The sequence below is a fragment of the Ochlerotatus camptorhynchus genome, unplaced genomic scaffold (assembly GCF_037179485.1).
Source record: "Ochlerotatus camptorhynchus isolate MF236.1 unplaced genomic scaffold, CSIRO-AGI_Acam_v1.1 ptg000417l, whole genome shotgun sequence".
Classification (NCBI taxonomy): domain Eukaryota; kingdom Metazoa; phylum Arthropoda; class Insecta; order Diptera; family Culicidae; genus Ochlerotatus; species Ochlerotatus camptorhynchus.
The window spans coordinates 916,132-935,628 of NW_027040903.1; the positions used below are offsets into that span (position 1 = coordinate 916,132).

At 41.4% G+C, this 19,497-nt stretch overlaps 2 protein-coding genes across 2 annotated transcripts; one reads left to right on the plus strand and one right to left on the minus strand.

Annotated features, from left to right (window-relative positions):
* The first annotated feature begins 1,041 nt into the window (after nt 1-1,041).
* On the plus strand, nt 1,042-2,087 carry LOC135711049 (esterase AAEL000016). Its single transcript, XM_065233790.1, has 2 exons — nt 1,042-1,698; nt 1,769-2,087. The coding sequence occupies exons 1-2, from the start codon at nt 1,131-1,133 to the stop codon at nt 2,023-2,025; spliced, it is 825 nt and encodes a 274-aa protein (XP_065089862.1). The 5' UTR covers nt 1,042-1,130; the 3' UTR covers nt 2,026-2,087.
* A 4,014-nt stretch (nt 2,088-6,101) lies between these two features.
* Nucleotides 6,102-18,539, minus strand: EloB (elongin B). Its single transcript, XM_065233819.1, has 3 exons — nt 18,485-18,539; nt 18,174-18,363; nt 6,102-7,060 (listed from the first exon to the last, which is right to left on the minus strand). The coding sequence occupies exons 2-3, from the start codon at nt 18,174-18,176 to the stop codon at nt 6,707-6,709; spliced, it is 357 nt and encodes a 118-aa protein (XP_065089891.1). The 5' UTR covers nt 18,177-18,363; nt 18,485-18,539; the 3' UTR covers nt 6,102-6,706.
* Nucleotides 18,540-19,497: the final 958 nt, after the last annotated feature.

The window sequence follows — 19,497 nt, forward strand, 5'->3', positions numbered from 1 at the left end:
AACTGTTATTATTTCGGTATGGATCAGAGATGTTTTCATGGAAAATTATGCACAACAAGTTTGCACCCACAGGGAGAGGTTACCTCCTGCGCAGCGGCATTTTTCGGAAAATGGTGAATATGTGCGATTTCCACTAGAATGAAAGTGGAAATTAAGTGAATTTACTTAGGAAAGGTTGTATCATGCTGGTGGTAATGGAGATTGGTTGTATAGGACGCCAATATTCAATAAATGTTCATTTTGGCCTTTTTTTAGGTAAACATATTGATACTCACAATTTTCGACGGAAAACGCAACGGAACTTGATTTACTCAACACACACCATGCTATAAAATGGTGCTAGATGGTCTTCAAAGTGATAACAAGATGACAAATCATCTTTATTTTGAGTAATTGAGCAATTTACTTCTGTTTACCATCATATTTACGATGCAGCATTGATGGAGCCGTGAAATGAAATGAATATATCTTATGAAAGTTCACCTGGAAAAGTCAACCCTAATAAAAAATAACCATAAACGAACGATAACCCAAATCATTGAACTATTCCACAAATGGTTTGGATGATACCCAGAACACGTCGTTAAGCAAATTAACCATACAATTTTTATTAGGGAAAGATGCACATCAGTCTGATCGTAAAAACGTTTTCTTCTCTCGTTTCTTCTTCAATTCGAATGTTATATTGGAAGGATTTCACGCAGGCTTGATGAAAATTATGATTTAATGATAATTTTCACGAATTTTATATGCAGTCTGTCAACATTATCATCATCATGCAGTGGCGACATCTGCGTTGAGCTTTTGCGGCAATCTTCCAATACCCGAGCTTTTATTTGCGAGAAATCGACGGCTAAAGCCATTGTTTACAAATGCAATTACGCCCCTTTGAAATGTTGGTACTGAATTTAACAATAAATCGTCTGGCAACGCTGTATGTTCGTATTTATTTCCCCTTTCATCCCTTTTTTGACAATTTGAATAACGAGGTCGGGAAACGAAGCGGCAGAATCCAAAACAAACGCACCAACCAAAGTTCGGTTGCGCTTTTCCATTATTTCCACATCTGAAAACCCCCAAGTGAAGTGAAAATATTACGTTCAAAATTTACACCTAATCTAATTAGACACATGGCCAACGAAACGGTAGTAAAATCATCAAAAAATGTCTCCTCCGGCGAGCAGGATTCAAAGCTAAAGATTCTGGCCTTGCACGGTTATCGGCAAAACGGCGACGGCTTCAAATCCAAGCTAGGATCGTTCCGGAAATTCATCAACAAGCATGCCGAACTGGTGTTTGTAACGGCACCACACATTGCTCCCCCTCTTCCGGATAGCGAACCAGGAACGGAACCGGATCCGGCACAGCGTGGCTGGTGGTTCAACAAGGAGGACGGTACCTTCAAGGGAACGAACAAAAATGGTCCCGCAATCGGGTTCGAGGAGAGTCTCAAGCTGGTGGAAAAAGTGTGGAAAGAGGAACAGTGCTGTGGATTGTTGGGGTTCTCGCAGGGGGCCTGTTTCGTGGGGCTGCTGTGCGATCTGAGTGCCCGAGGGATGACGTCAATTAAGCCGGAGTTTGCCGTACTGTCGTCCGGTTTCCGATCCGGCAGTTTGGTGCATCTAAATTTCTACGAGAGCAAGGTGCAGATTCCATCGTTGCACATCTACGGCGAGGCGGACGAGATTATTCCAAAGGGTGAGTTTGAAACGGATTGAAAGATGGTCTTGCACAATTGGAGTTTTTAATCATTTTCGTTTAACCGTAGAAATGAGCATGGCCTTAGCGGACACTTTTACGGATCCGCAGGTACTGACGCATCCGGGCGGTCACTTTTTGCCGGCCCAAGCCACCCAGAAGCAAACCTATGTGGAGTTTTTCCGGGACCGGTTACAGTTCCATTTGGAAGCGAAGGAAATTGAGAATGCCACTGCTGCGAATAGTATAATGCTGAATGATAACAGTGCTGGTGGGGGAAATGGAGTTCACGGAACCGATAACGACGATGATGATGACTCGGATTAGGTGCGGTGAGGACTGAAGGAAATGAAATACAGTCTTGCGTTTACGTTGAAAGCGTTTGGTAAGTGGTTGTTCTTTTTGTGCCGAAATGAGTTTCCCCGGAAAACATCAGCTGTGCTGCGTGCTGTCGACCATGTCAATTAATATATCCAGCACTGAATTTCACTTCCGATACTGATAGTCTTAGCAATGATATCAGGCTTTAAAATAGGAATGCCTAGGAAAATCCCTAGTGGACAGTTGAAAATCTTACTTTTAGGTTACAAGTTTTAGCTCAATAAACCAACTAAGGGAAATGGCTCTAATGTCGGCCTATGGATCTAAGATTGGGCCCATCGCTAAAAATCTGCTATTTATCAATTTTATATAGATGAACGCGTGAGTGGGACGGTACTAGTGGATATTTTTGGTCGCTATTGAAAATTTAGTTTATACATTGCATTGTATAAAGAAAGAGAGGAGGATTAGTAATTTCCATTTAATTCCACTACCTTATTTGATTATCCTTAAAAGATACGCGTATTTCGTCTACAATGTGCAGACTTCTTCAGTGTATTGTACTATTGTAAATTACTAAACCTTCTCTCTTTCTTTATACAGATACTGGAATTTATAGTAGTGGAAATGGATGTAAAGTCGGCCTAAATGACCCTAATTTGGGCCCACACATAAATTCAGCAATATACTAAATTTACATTGCGACCAAAAATATCCATAAGTACCGTCTCAATGACGCGTTCATCTAGATAAAATTGATAAATAGCAGATTTTTAGCGATGGGCCCAATCTTAGATCCATAAGCCAACATTAGAGCCATTTCCCTTATATATAATTGAAACTATGTGAGCTAAAACTGACATTAGATGGCTAGTGAAAATCAACATTTTGTAGGTACTGATATTGACATTTTACATCCTCTCAGCTGTAACCTCAAGGGAACCCAAGGTCAAACAAAAGTTCACCACCTATATTCTATATTCCGTTCGGAACGGAATTCCCATACAAAAAAATATAGGAAATCCGTTTCGAACGGTTAACAGAATAGGGGTTCCGTTAGTTTATTGTGTTTATTTGGTTCTACATCAACAGACGGTTTAGTCCTAATGATGGATTAAGCAATACTAGGAAATACAATATAGCCAAGAAGTAATAAGCTTCAAAGGCCGTAAAGTCCAACTTAATTCCTAATTCTTAAAAATATATCACGGAATCTCTGACGCAGCGTCTCGCGTGCCAAGTGAAAATCAAATAAGGAAGCAACACGATTGAAAACCCTTTGTAGCCCATTGATAGCACCATACGAACTATAGTTTGTACGACGAAAAGGTATCCTCAGCATTGCGTTGTTACGGAGTGCTCGTGGTTGAACTTTAACGTCGATTTGTTGTAGAATAGAAGGACAATCGATTCTGCCAAGTAGAATGTCTGCCACAAACAGGGCCCTTGTCGTGTCTCCTCGACTCCACAAAGGATCCAGGTGAATTAACTGGCACCGACTTTCGTAGCTTGGAAGACGATGAGGATCCCTCCAAGGTAATCGTCGAAGGGCAAACCAGATGAAACGTCGTTAAATAGACTATACGCTTTGTACACTGTTTTGGTAATTGGGATTTCATACAGGGCAGCAGTATTCTAACACCGACCGGACCAGGGTGCTGTAAAGTGACTTCAAACAGTAGATGTCCGTGAAACTTTTAGCTATCCTGAAAATGAAGCCAAGCGTTCTGGATGCCTTGTAGATCACGTACGAGATATGCTGACTGTATGTGAGTTGACAATCTAAGATGACTCCCAGGTTCTTAATGTGATTCACACGATGTACGTCAACGCCTTCTAGGATATAACTGAATGTAATTGGATGTTTCTTCCGTGAGAACGTGATTACTGAACATTTTGTTGGATTTACAACCATGCGGTTCAGTTGGCACCAATTAGCAAAAGCGTTGAGTTGGAGAAGGTGGCAGTCAGCGATGGCTCGGATTCGAAGATAGATTTTCATCACATCGCGGAATACCCGAAGTGGCAGGGAACGAAGGAGATCGGCAGTCATCGATTGCTACTTCCAAGTGACGATCAGATAAATAGGATTCGAACCATCGTAGGAGACTGCCGTTTATACCGAGCCTATCCAGTTTGGCGATCGCTATAGGATGGTTCAACTTGTCGAAGGCGGCTGATAGGTCAGTGTAGATGACATCTGTTTGCATATGGTCTGTCATACTCTCCGTAATGTACGAGGTGAGACACAGAAGGTTGGAAGTAGTCGACCGCCCTGCTATGAACCTATGCTGGTCTTCGCTCAAGTGCTGCTTGAAGTGAGAGACTAATGGTTCCATAACAATCAACTCGAAAGTTTAGATATGGCACACAACGATGTGATGCCGCGATAGTTGTCGATGTTTCTTTTGCATCCCTTCCCTCTCAGCTGATTTCCAGCAGGAAGGAAACACCCCACTGGAGAGGGACATTTCGAATAGAAAGCCGAGAGGAGCCACCAGGCTATCGATGTGTTGCTTGAGAAAGATGGAAGGAACTTTGTCAGGTCCAGGCTTAAATGAAGACTTCAGTTGCGAAGCCGCCCTAGTTATCATAGCGTGGTCGATGTTGATAGTTGCCAAAGATTGACCAGACATTGGAACATTACTGGCTGCTAGAGAAACGTGCTCGTCCGGTAGGTTCTCATCCGAGAATACACTCGCCAACTTGGCTGAGAACAGACGGCAAATGTCCTGAGGGGATGAAGCTTCTTCGCCGTTCAGTACCATAGTCGGTGGAAGGCCAGACACCTTTCGTTGGTCATTCACATAATTCCAAAAAGTTTTCGGGTGAGATTGAAGCTTCCGTTGAACATCTCGTTGATAACGCCGATAACATTGGCGACTGGTTCGTTGATACGCATGATTGATCCTCGCATAATGGTCCTTCAGTTGTAGGGTGTGGTACTTGGTGTATTTTCTTAGCGCGACTTTTTTGGAAGACTTTAACATACGGAGATTACCTTGTTTAGGAACTTTTTTGGAACGTGTCGCTCAATGACGTAAGCCAAAATATGCGAGAGCGTTTGGGCAGTTGCATTGACATCGACAGGGATGAGTGTCCCGTGCCAGTCCAAATTTGAAAGAAGTTCCCCGATAGTGTCGTGGTCAGCATTTCGGAAATCGTAGGCGACCTCTAGGGGGGTGGAATGACCTCAGGAATTTGGTTGCCTTCAAGTGCAATAACTAAAGGAGGATGGTGTGGAACAGTCTTTATCAACGGAGAAACAGCCAGCCATAGACAAATGTGGAGCAGTATCCTGAGCGGTGAAGAAGCAAAGGTCTAAGCTACGATTGTTCTCATTAACAACGTGGTTGATTTGCTTCAGAGTGGCGATACTGTAATGATCCCAAAAGCTTACAGCTCCAGAGTGAAATGTAGTTCGGTCGTGGTCCGGATACAGGAATCCACCGTAAGCTGATTGCCAAGAAAATGCCGGTAGATTGAAGTCGCCAATGATTATCATCTCGTCAGCAGCTGTAGCGATCTTCATTATACCCGTTATACCCGACATGAAACAGAGATGATGCGAAAAAAATATATTGAATATTGCATGCATTAATTAAAAAAATACCTCTCAACAACATGGCCATTTATTATCATCACATGGCAGATTACGGATATAAAGGACTTAATTTTACATTTCACGAATGAAAAAAATGAACTTTGAAGCTTATTTGGAAGATGCCTTGAATTAGTAGTAAGTTTTCTGGCTGAATGTCGGAGGCTCGTGAGCAGTGTTGTTAGTTTTAAAAGATGCTTTATTGATTATGCATGCACTCTTGATCACTGGAGATACTTGTGAATATTTGAGGTGAACAAAGAGAAGAACGCCTAAGCTTTTTACATTTATATCGCTGAGAAGCCATTGTATATTGTAGAGGGAATTTATATCTGTAACAGTAACCAGTTCGTTTTTGTTTGCTAATCTGGTTAAGATGTTACATTTAACTATCATAAAGATAAATCGTCCAGCTCACGCCTTTGTATGGGTAAGAGCTTGGACCATCATCATCATCATCATCAATAAGACCAGAAAATAATACGCTTTCCCAAATCGAGCATAATTTATTTCATAATTTAATTACAATGATAAAATTCAAATAAAATACACAAAAAGGGATAACGACCTTTCTTCGTCCGGTAGCACGCGTGATTCCCTCCAAACCGTTTTCGATAATCTTAATCTTGCATCTTGCCATGGTTCTTCTGTGTGTACAACAAAATAATAATAGTAGAAACAACCGTGCAATTCAGCGTGCTACTACACAACATACTGCTACCGTCCCCACGTTTGACACCATTCGTACATTTTCTACTGCACACGATTCGAACATTCGACGTAACGTAAGAAATGAAGATTGTAACAAAAAAAAAAAAGTTTCTAGTACTAAATTTTGGGAAACCTTCTGATGTTGAACTGCTTGCGATCCTAACAAAAATAATAATGTTGATGACTGAGTATAAAGTGGTGTATGCGTTGGTTTGTTGTTTGTTTGTTGGTTCATATGTGAGTGGGAAACAATCGAGCTTGTAAGTGCGGATAGAAACTTTGATTCAAGAGATATGAAAAAGGAGCAAGAAAACAGTACAAAGCAACCCCGCCCGCCCGCGACCTATACAGTAGGCAGAAGAAACACACTATCCATTAGGCAAGCTGATCCTGACCGTTGGCTGCATCCTGGTTCTTCATAACATCGGGCAGATCCGGCGGCAGCGAGTAGGGCGTTAGTTCCAGTTGCTCAAAGTCGCCGTTGTTTTCTCGGACTGCCAGCCCGAGCTGAGCCGGACACTGTGCCTTGGCCGTTGCCACTGTGATGCCGCAATCCTGCAGTGTCCGATCGTCCTCCATCAGTTGGTTGTCCTTGTTGTACAACCGCTGATCCCGGGGAGGCACTTTGAGGATTCCTTCGATCATTCGTTTCAGCTCGTGAACCGGCGTGGTTTCTTTGGCATCGGTGAAGATCGTTGTCTTCTTCCGTCTGATCATCATGAAGACATCCTGCAAGGAGGACGAGAGAGGGAGAGAATCAGAATAGTAAAAAAAAATTGTGCAAGCAAATAGTAGCTTCGGAATCCGGATCACTCATGAAACTCATGATGAAAGAATATCGTATCAGGGTGGCAACTGAATTTTCTTTTTTTAAATGTCTGGTTTTTTCCCGGTTTTCCTGGTCAATAGTTCGAAAATTTCCTAGTTTTATATATCATGTTTGTAGCTAACAATTCAACATTTGCTCTTAGAATATTTAAATGCTTCTATCAATTTTATTGGAAGTTTATTTGAATATCCGCAAATTTTTCATCAGTAGAAATTTAAACCGGTTTACCTAACAAAAAGGATTTTGTTTAATTGGAATTTTAAAAATTGTTCATATAATCTAGTTCTTGCAAACCAATTTTGAACTTTTAAATATTATGTTCACCAAAGTAGACCACTGCGCCAAAAATAATCCCCAATATTCTAAGTGCACCCTTCAAAAGGAGACCAGCCACACCAGGATGGAATGCACACAACATTAATTGTATGTAGAAAAATCTGATGCTTGCAAAGCTTTTCGTAGACACAAAACCTCCGGACTCAGTTCCAATACAACACAGAAAAAAGTTGTTGAATATTACATCCAAACTGCTGCAACCAGGTCAATCCATCGGTTGTTTAATATAACGTTGTACGATGTACATCAATTTTGCGAACAAAATTAAATCCATTGATGTACTATTGTATCTGCTTTTTGCTATTACATCATTATTTCATACATCAGCTTGAATTACATTGATCGATATTACATTTTTTTTTTTGCTGTGAACACATTCTTCGAGAAGCGTCTCCGAGCGGCGACTCTCTGAATAGATCATTCACAATGCTGGAATTCTCTATGGCTCTTCTTTCATCGAACAACTCCTCACCAGGAAGCGATATGATTAAATTCAATCTCCCAAATATCGCTAAAAGACGCTTGCTAGACTTATTCAATTCTTTACTAGAAAACAACATTATACCACCTGAATGGAGGCAGGTCAAAGTAATAGCCATTCGACTGACAAACCAGCGGCTGACCATAACTCATATTGTCCGATTGCCATTCTTTCGAGCATAAGGAAATTGTTGGAGAAAATGATCCTTCAAATACTGCTATCAAATACCACAGTTTGGGTTCCGCAAGAGCAAAGGAACAAACGATTGTCTAGCGCTACTTTCTACTGATATTCAACTGGCCTTTGCGCACAATGAGGTCCGAGGGCGTTGCAGCAGCGATGAAGATGGCAGCAGCTTCAGCAGAGAAGACAGAACATTGCGGCGGTAAGCTGCAGCTGGTTGGTGTGATGTTACCGGCTAGACCGATACCGACCCCGGCCCGAGAGCGAGATCCATCCATGTATCGGTGAGTGTGCGTGGGGTATTTTTCTCCTAACATTTCAGCTAGAGTCTTTTTCATGGCCATGGAATTGTCTCCGGCTTTGGATCTGTCCTTAATCCGGCTTCGGTAATGGTGTTTGCCAGCATTTATCTCCATGCCAGTGGACCCTGGCCACTTGGGGGAGATCTTCGTTGGCAGCCGTGCGGAGAAGTCTGTTTCCCTTAACGAGGAGGAAGATCCCTTGATTTCCGGATGTCTTCGAGATGAAAGCAGCGGCTTTGGTTGCGATAGCTGCGGTTATACGGAAGCGGAAAGGCAGGATGCCTACGTCGATGCATGCAGCGTCAGCGGGCGTGGATGGCAGCAGGCCAATCCGGGCATAGGTGTTGTAGACTGGTGCTAACGTAGCTAAAAGCTTATCCGTTGGGATGCAGGTCATCTCCAACCCGTATAGAAGGCGACTATAGATAATTGCACTCGCCACATGAAAACGGATGCTGCGGTTGTTCGATCTATTCTGTTGGGAAATGGTCCTTGACTTGTACTGAAATGCTGTTCAAAGTTGAGGAATCGGTCAACGAAAACTCCCAGAACTCGGACGGTCTTCTTCAGCGGTATGGACTGGTCGTCGATTTTCTGTGTCGAGAAGGGCAGACATGGCACATGATGTTTTTAGAGGCTGATAATTCAAAGCCTACTGAGTGGGCCCACCTAGCGACGGCGGAGACTGCCGCTTGGGCTCTCTCATCCTTGTACGTACTGGTGTGGGTCCGGTGGTGACGATGAGGATGTCGTCGGCGTAGACGAACACATATGTTTCTCGGTAGTTGACAGAAGACTCCGTTCATCGCCAAGAGGAACAGGGTAACGGCGATAACCGATCCTCGTGGGACACCCGTTTCCTCGGGGAAACTGAACGATGGGTCCTTTAAGACCCCAGTCGATTAGTTGCTTAAGGACGAGGGGTGTCCACTTTCTGTTGAAGGCATTCGATATGTCGAGCGATACTATCTCGGTGTGCAGACCACTGTCGTAGGACTCGAGAACTTCCCTAGGGTTGCGAAATAGGTGGACGTTCCAAAACCTTCTCGGAAAGCGTGCTGTCGGTGATCAAGGAAATTTCCAGCTTCGAGGTGTTGCTTCAGTCTTCGATTGACCATACGCTCAAGGACTTTGGTCATACAACATGTTAGCGCTATTTAACGGAACTTGTTGACTTCACGGGTGGCTACCCGGGCTTTCGGGATGGGAACTACCAAGCTTTCCTTCCATACTGCTGGGTACCCGTTAGTGAGCCAGAGCTTGTTAAAGAGGTCTAGCATCCGTAGCTGTCCTGGTACCGGTAGCCTCTTGAGTAGAGGATATTCGATTTCGTCGGGTCCCGCCGACTTCCCGTTGCTGCAGCGAAAGGCATGCTGCAGTTCCTGCCAAGAGAAAGCTTGGTTTATACCGGTACTGGCGGTATCGGGGTGTACTATGAAGTCTGCGATGGATGCGGTCGATGGCTTGGTTTTCTGCTTGAACTTGTTGTCATACTTGCCAATGGTTGCGAGCTCGGCGCAGTAGGTACCGAGTTCATCAGCTACCGTTTCCGGATCGGAAACCGTGGAACCATTAACCTGGAAGTGAAGTGCTGTCGTGCGGCGTTTCCCACTATGGGCGTTGATTCGCTGCTATAGATCGGCCGAGTATTGCGATGCGTTCATCCCTTCCAGGAAATCCATCCAGCTGGATTGCTTGGCATCACGGATTTCTTGTCGGCATTGGTTGTGTAGTTCACGGTAGTGATAAAGGGCCTCCTCTCTGTCATTGTGTCCGATGGATAGCCACTTTACACGCCGAAGTGCCTTGCGCCGGGCTTTGACTGCCTTCTTCGTATCTTCATTCCACCAGCGGAGAGCTTTTCTCCCCGGTACGCTGCTGGTCTTGGGGATGGTGGCCGTTGCTGCTTCGTATATGGCATCTGAGAGTTCCTCGATACTGTCCGGGTTCCGCTGTAGTAGTAGAGTCTCCACAGTGGCGCCGTAGATTTCCCAGTCAGCTTGTTCATACCGCCATCGCGGCCTCCGTGTTACCGCCGGGACGAAGGTCGCTGAGGGTTGATTTTGTATGGGGTAGTGGTCACTACCGTACAGGTCAGAGTTAACGTTCCACTACGCAACGGTGATGTTGACTGGTTCTGTAAGTTGAACCACCAACAAACCGACATAACACTTAATTCTTACTTATGCTCGAAAATCGTAAACGCTCGATTTAAATGTGCAGTGATCCGAACTGTCAAAACCATAGGATTGTTTGACCTAGATAAAAATAATTTGTCCAGAATAGATCAGACACGAACCAATTCATAACTTTTGCATGCGGGTTCATGACTTAGCTAAATATTTCCAGCGAACCCGGAGCCAGATGTCATTAGTGTGCTTTGGTCAGAAATTTTATTGGTCATTCATGTCGGTTTGTCGGTGGTTGAACCCCGAGTATGGGTTATTGTGAGTCCAAGTCGATAACCCGGAAAGTTACCATGGTTAGTACCCCAATGGCTACGGAGTATCGGAAATTTCTGCCGCTTTTCTTTGTCCAGATGTATCTTCCGCCGAGGGAGCGGTTCATCTGTTCGACGGAGGCTTTGTTTACCTTTGTTATTAAATCTGCGAAGAATGAACGCATAATTTTCCCATGTGCTATGTAGTTTCATATACACATGGGACAATTATGCTTCCAGCGGCAGTGTGGCAGTTTAAAGTTTGGATTTTTTTTGCTAAATTCACCCAAAAAAACTATTGGGTTTGGAATTTGCGACATTATGAAACCGTTGACGTTGTGGTTTTTAGATCAATAAACCACTTTGTGAACACAGCCGATCACTTCATACGAGCAGTTTAAATCATTCAAAACTAGAACTTTGTAATAAAATCATAATTTGCAAAATTTGTGACAACCAAATTTACCAAATCATAAGATTTAGGTTAAGTTGTTGTCTTTCTTGGTAAAAAATTGTAGAAATGAAAAAAAAAATATTAAAGGGTTGTGTCCTAGACACGACCGCAATATGACGTAGAACCAGCTTCTCTATCTATTTTGCATTTAGGTTAACATCCGACGTCTCTCCTTTTTTACATATTTTGCACAAAAAATACATCCGAAGTCCATCCTTTTTTACATATTTTGCACATTACATACTTTCTAAACCCCGCAACTGACAGGACTTCCCGCCGTTTCTTATGAATGGGGCGGAGCAGAAAGTTTCTTTTGTGCAGAATATGTAAAAAAAAGGATGGACTTTGGATGTTAATCTAATTGGGGTACCGGTACCAGATGTGTTTTACAGTCAGTTGTGTGTAATTCACCTACATAATATCATCGAATATCCCTTGATTTTTTTCTCCTGAAATTTGAAAGTTTTGGTGCGGGAATTAACGGAAAACATTTGTTTATATTAATAATTGTGGTTTTGCTTAAAATTTATTTCCCGGAAAAAGTGATCGTCAAAGACCATATATTTTCCGGGTTGTTGTTATTAAGAGGGGGGGGGGGAGATGTTGTTAAATGGGGGGGGGGGTACATACATAATTTCCAATTTGGTGGTCACGCCGTGATCCACCTTTTTATCCGCTGACTTAGTCCTGCTTTCTGCAGGACCAAGTGCCACGCCGTCCGAAGCGGTAATGAGCAGAGGCATAACAGCAGCGCTGTTTTATATCTTTTCAGGTTCAAGCAGAACGATGTACAATCGAACCTGACATGACTTCCCGCCGTTTTTTATGAATGGGGCGGGACAGAAAGTTTCTTTTGTGCAGAATATGTAAAAATGGATGGACTTTGGATCGATGATAATCTAATTGCATATATAGAGGTACCAGATATGTTTTACAGTCAGTTGTGTGTAATTCACCATCATAATAGCATATGCCTTGAATTTTTTTTTTTTGACGTAGGACTACGTCTTTGATTTCTATATGGGGGTACACTTTGTGAAAACTGAAAATGGAACATGTAACAAATTTAGAAAGATTTTGAACGTTAATAACTCAGCTGCCCCAGGTCCAATTTCAATAATTTTATCACCAATCGATCAGAAATATGGCTACGCATCGAAAACAATGCTTCTAAATGTTGATTTTCAACAAGAAACTATTGAAAAACTGGTAAATGTCCAGCATTGTCCAAAACCGTCAAATTAACTATCAAATTGACCAATTACCTACATGCATATGCTGTTTCCCCAGCACAGTCGTCAGAGAGTAGTAAGTAGACGAAACAAGTCGAAGTGGCATTCGCCTCCGATCCTCGGGCGCGTGCGAATAGGGAAGATGGAATTGCGTAATATTTTGCACACTCATCACCATATTCAGAACCAAACGCAAATTCTTCAAGATAACCACCATCCGTTGTCTGGATTGCCATGGCGGTGTCTGACGTACACACGCCAAGCGTAAGCGGCCATGGATGTCATCTACGTTTTTGAAGTGACAGAAACGCACTCTGTTTGGTTTCGGAGGTTAAATCATCTTTGGCAACAAAACGGCTCTTTTCAGGGCCACCAAGCTTATTACAAAAAAGAGTAGGAATAGAATTCTTCTGCCTGTTTGTCCATATTCAGAACCAACGATCACACAAAATGCTCGTGTAATTAAACTGGAAGCAGGGGTACAAATTATTTTGATCAACCTTGATCATCTTTGAATCGCCACGGCCGGATATTTTCGATGGAAGAAGCAACAATCTAGCATCTAATTCGACGAAGACGGCAGGAAACATTTCTGGATCAACAATAGAAAAGGGTCCATCAGCATTTGTAAACAAACCGTTCCAAAGCCCATTCCTAACAAATCGAAGGCCGCTCACACAAACCAACACCACCATCGTGTAGGTAGAAGTTTCCCCTATCCGATGATGGTGTTGGTTTGTGTGGGTGGCCTTCGCTTTATGAGGAATGGGCTTTGGAACGGTTTGTTTACAAATGCTGATGGGCCCTTTTCTATTGGTGATCCAGATTTGTGAAGCCAAGTTATTTACAAAAGAGAGTGTCTATGAAGAGAATCGATCAATGTAGATAGGACCTATTGAAAAGTGACGCGAGATTTGTTTTCCGTACTGAGCTCCAATGCTACCGACTGAGATTGGACCCAGGCCTGCTGGGATGAGAGTTAATCACGCTAACCACCGGTGCCGATATCTATCACGGCGAATGAGAACGACCCAAATTTGAGTTTACTTATCTCAGAAATAAGAATTAAAGTGCAGGAACTCAGCGATGAGTAAATTTGCCTCATGTTTTCCCAAGTTTTTCCAGGATTTTCCAGGAAAAAATTCCCGAATTTGAGAAAAGTAAAGATTGGATTCACTCAGTCTATTGGTACTACTCCGAGACTGGATAAAATTTTCGTCAATTTCCTCATTTTCTGGCAGATTTTTAGGTTTTCCACAGGAAACCATGGGATAAATTTTCTCGTCGCTGAGCTCCTACACTTTTGGCGACTAAACTCAAATTTGGGTCGTTCTCATTCGCCGTGTACGCAAAAAGAAAATAGCCAGTGTCGCTACTTGATAGCAAACTACACATAATGGGAGGAGTCTTTGTAGCTTTTATACCACTTGGTTGCACATCATTCTGCTTTAACCTAAAAAGATATAAAGCAGCGCTGCTGTGTGGTATCAGCTCATTTTCGCTTCGGACGGCGTGGTGAGCAACAGTAGCAGTAGGTCGTGGCTGGTCGTGGCAAAGGAGGTGCCAATCGTCATCGCAAATTCTTCGAGGTAACCACCATCCGTCGTCTGGCTCGCCGTCGCAGTGTCTGACGTATCTCCGGTCTGATCTACGAGGTGTGCTGAAGGTGTTCGTGGAAAATGAGGTCCGTCACCTACACTAAACACGCCAAGCGTAAGTGGCCATGGATGTCCTCTTCAATAAAACGGCTCTTTTCAGGGCCATCAAGCTTACATCAGTAAAGAGTTGGAATAGAATTTATCTATGCTTGTTTGTCCATATTCAGAACCACAAGCCCCCAACGACCACACAAACTTGGAAGCAGGGGTGCAAGTGATTCTGATTGATTGATTCATGGTGGCCAGCAAACCGGGAAATCCGGGAATACCAGGAAATATCCAGGAATTTGCAAAGTAACCGGGAAAAACCCGTGAATTCTGCAAGAGAACCGGGAAAATAAATTAACCATATCAGGAACAAATTTTTACATCAGAATTTCAGAATAAACCATTAAAACAGAGTGATTCTTTAGCAAATGAATGTCTTGCTCTATTTGTTGCATAATTTTCTTCAGTATACCGTCTTATTGTTTTTAGAATTTAATCACTCAGCAATATTGCAAATTGATTTTTGTCGTTTCAATTTCAGGTGTAAAGTGCATGGTCCTCTAAAGAAAATATTGAAGATGCTGGAGTTTGGAAACAAATATTTGTAAAAACCGAAACTGAATTATTCTTTTCCGGGGTTTTAATTTTTCGTTGTTCAAAATTCTCATGATGAATTCCAGAATTAACTTGGAATTCTGCTCTGAATTATCTTGAAATTGTTCTGAAATAAACCAGAAAACACTCCGCGTAATAATTACTGTTGAATTCTTTTAGGAATTTTTTTCCAACCCCTTCTAAGAATTTATTGGAATCCTTCATATAATTTCCGTTCCCGCCTATCAGGAGACTTTGATTCCTTTAAAAATCTTTTCAAACATTTCTTTTAACTCTATTCAAAACAAAAGAAATCTTTCGAAAATTAATTTATAAACCCCTTGGAGTATTTTAAAGAATTTCTTTCTAATTATCAGCAAATTTTTTGGAATCATTCGCACTAGGGTTGAAATTATTGCCAGAACATTTTAAGAACTCTGTTTCTTGTTGAATTCCGATCATAATTCTCTTGGAATTCTTCTTAAAATTCATCTGTCATGTTCCTCACGATGCCCATACAAATCTCATCAGAACCACGTAGGAATTTTCTGCAATGTTTTATTTTTATTTTCACAATTCTTTTTTAAATCTAATAAAATTACCTAACAGTTTAATTTAGAACTTGCATTCTTCTCCAAAGAAATCCTTCCAAATTCATTTAATAATTTCTATGGATTTCATAAATAATTCTAAGAATAATTCTGGAAATCTGCTCTTCTCCTTCGAAAACTGTGTGGGAATCCTTCTCAATATTTGTTTTTAATCAACACTTTGAATTCTTTTAAATTTTACTAAAAATTCCAGGGTTTGTCCGCCAGATTCTACAGATTGCTATGTAATTTGTTATTACCCTTAAAATGCTTCCAAGTCTCAGAGCGTGACAATTATGACTCCACGACTCATAAGTATGATGTTTTTTTTTTATAAATCTGTGTTCTTGAAAAAAATTCAAAATTTCACATTTTAATTATTGTTTTTCCAAATCTTGCATCACGAAGCATGTTATTAATCACAAATTTTGAAGAAAAGTTCTAGTTTCAGACTCTACACAAATTTCAAAGCTCCAGAATCTTGGGAATCTTCTTAAATCACATTTTTTTTATCCTATCAGTAAATTTTGTTTTTTTTTTTTTTTGTTGCATACAACCGGGAATTTTTAAGATTTGAACCGGGAAAACCGGGATTTTCAAAATGAAAATTCACTGGCCACCCTGATTGATTCTCGTAATCAACTTTCTTTTTGAAAAAGATTACTACAAATTTGGATCGCCTACAATTCAAAACCGGCGTACTTTAGTTCGCGTGTAAAGGGCCTTAGAATGTTTGTTTACAAATCCTTTTGTGCCGTTATCAAATGTTATGCCTGATTTGATCAATTAAAAGAACTTAATGCTCTTCACATTTATTCCGTCCACTAGCGGTCCTACGTCAAGCTTCCGTTCGTGCCCCTAGGCACAGACCCTTCTACTTTTTATGAAATTTGCGGGACCATGTTCCACGCCGTCCGAAGCGGTAATGAGCAGAGACACGACAGCAGCGCTGTTTTATATCTTTTCAGGTTCAAGCAGAATGATGTGCAACCAAGTGGTATTCGTTTATGATGACTGAGTTTAGGTAAACCGTTTAGTTCATGAAAACAGTGATAAAATTAGCATTTGTGCATTTTTCAAAAGTTTTTTGATTAAAAATTTGAAAAGTATTTATTTTAGCAGATTCGTTAAGTAATATCCTATCGATTGGCGTATTTGGATTTTAATTTCATCTATAAATGACAAAGTTACAAGCGTTCAAAACCTAACACTATTTCACCACACATATTTTTTGATTTGCACCCCAGTATAGTCGACAAAGACGTAGTTCTACGTCAAAAACAATGAAAATGTTATCATTATTAAGATTATCGCAAATATTGCCGCGTAATTTTTTCCCATTTCTCAACGGCGAAATTTGGATGTTTTTGCCGCGAATTTTCTCTGTGCCCTCATTCAAGAATAATTGTTGAATCCATTTCTCATATAGTACACTAAACACATACTATAGAAACAAAGTCAAATCAGTAAAACAATGTTCATTCCGAGGCTGGTATCGGCACGTCTCTGCGCGTAAGTGTCTCTAATCCCATTGGGCTACTAACACTCGCAGTTTTAGTCTAGATTTGAATACCGATGATGCAGACATGCCAAGAAGGTCCTTCTCCAGTGGTTCTCATCCATAGAGCCAGACAATTTACCACTGTTGTGTGCTATCACGGCGCTACAGAGTGGCAGCCTAAATATGGAAATCAAATTCTTCAAAGACTCCTTGAACCGAGTTCGCATATGCCGGATTGGGTCCCGTCGGTGCTGATCAAATAGAATGAATCATTGAACGTTGTACATTGAAGTGGTTCTCTGCAATTTCACTGGTTCTGACGTTGCAACTACGATATGAACGGCCTTAAAAAAATCTAGAGACATAATAAATGATGAGTATACTAGTTATTTTTAATCAGTGTTTTAGATAAACCCAAGATTTAATTTTAGTTGTTCGAGGTACTATTTTTTTTTTTTGCGATAAAAAGTCGACCTTTGTTTTGGTGAAAAGATCAACAACTATTCACCACTTTGTGAAAAAGCGGCTACGCAAAGGCATTGACGAAGTAAAGGTACAACATCGGTTTGTACTTCCAGAAGGCTTCCTTACAAAGGCGGTAACTGTATCATTAGGTAATTTACAAAATACTGAATCCTATTTATCCTGCTTTAGGCATACGAGAGGTACGGATTTGCTAACAACAAATCATCTACCTAATCGGTAATTGAGTCTGACAACATAAATTTGATTAAGCGAATAAACGATCAATGTACCACCGATCGACCAACAACTTAACTTAATCAGTCGGATAGCGTAAATTGAGATGTCACTGTAGGGTTCTTTCGAATGTCAACTGCTGCAGCAGCGCACGTATAGGTAATTGAAGGCTATTTGAAACTTCCATAACCAGTCCGAGGTCAACCAAAAATAGCTGCCCGAAATGCAACATTCTCATCCTCCGATAGCTTAGTTCAACAAGTAGTAGGCAATTTTCACGTAAACCTCTTAAACCATCTTATTTGTCATTTACTGTCGTCTATTATCGTCACAACACCTCACCAGTAGCGGGCCCCGTCCAAAGTTCATTCGTCATCATGCGTTTATCAGCTTATTACCATCCGATCCAACGCTGACTGCACCTAATAACGTGTTAATCCCACAGTAGTAGACAAAACGGGGAAGAAATCGTCTCAAGCGACCGGACCGGCAACTTCCATATTGGGAAATCTAGCCCCTGATAATCAGTGGAGATAACGAAAACATAACACTCACCATTTTTCCTAGAGGTTGCTTTTTTTGTTGCTGCTACTTCTGCTACTCCTGTTGTTGCTTACTACTCACGCTTGATGTGTGTATGCTTCCTTCGTGTCTTCGGTCACGGCTTCTTTGCCCTCCGATGATCGAAAGAAAAATGCTCGACTAATGCCTACACCGCTTGTACAGCCGGTTCCTGCCTGCAATCCTGGATGACGTTCCGGTCGAAAAGTGAGTGGATTGTAAGCGCAATAGTTAGAGGATCCGTTTCGAATCGATAACAGCAAACTAGTTCACAATAATCTTGGAAAAATCTAGCAAAAGATTACCTTTTGGTGGCCCTAAGTTTTTTCGAAGTCCGCTGCTTTGGAACTTTTGTCAAAAAATGATAGCTCGCTCTGTCCCTGTCTGTTTGACTGACGGCAGTGTTGCTGGTTTAAGGCTTTTCCATCGTGACAGTGGTGTATGGTTGTGGTAGGGGGTAAATTCGTTCAGTTACTTACTGAAACACATATTATAAACTACCCAAATTTGAGTATGATGTACTCCCTAATAAACGGGTACCATATACTGATGATATCTTAGATGGTTTGACCATACCACATAAAGTTGGGATGATATCTCGAATTAGTGGTTAGGCGCATCTTATGGTTATTCCTAGGGGAAGTACAACTTGATCTGAAGTAATATTTGATGTAAAAATTGCTCAAATTGGTAGATATTATAATTTTTAGTATAAATATTAATGATATTAACTGTCAAGCGGAAAGCTTCAAAGTAAAACAAAAAAAAAATAACAGTGTAACTTTAACGCATACACTCAATGACGTTGCACCGTTGTTGTTTATGTTTACTGCAGCCTGCAGCTTTCTGTTTGTCATAATTTTTGCCTAGATTTTCGTTTTCGATAGCTCTGATCGATTTCGACTTCGGCTTTTCATGATAAAAATGGTACTGGACGTTCCCCCCAGCAACAAATCTCTCCAAGTTGCATTCTCATGGAGAATCAAGCGTAATACGACCACGGGACCATCACTCTGGGCTTCCGTTAGCAGGGGCGGCGTTGTCAATCGATTCCCGTTCCATAGGAGAACAGCACATTGGTTCACAGACGATGAAGAATTCGTGGAAATTAATTCCTGGGAATGGAAGTGCGGCCGATTATGTGCACTGAGAACAGCTACCAAAAATGCCGAATTTATGAAAACAAGGAGCGGATTTTGGTGGCGGTGGCCAGCAAGATCACAAAGGAATGACTTGCCTCTCGTGTGAAATGCAATTTTGATTAAACGAATGTCAAATGTACACTTAAAACAAAAATACAAACAAAAAACAACTGTCA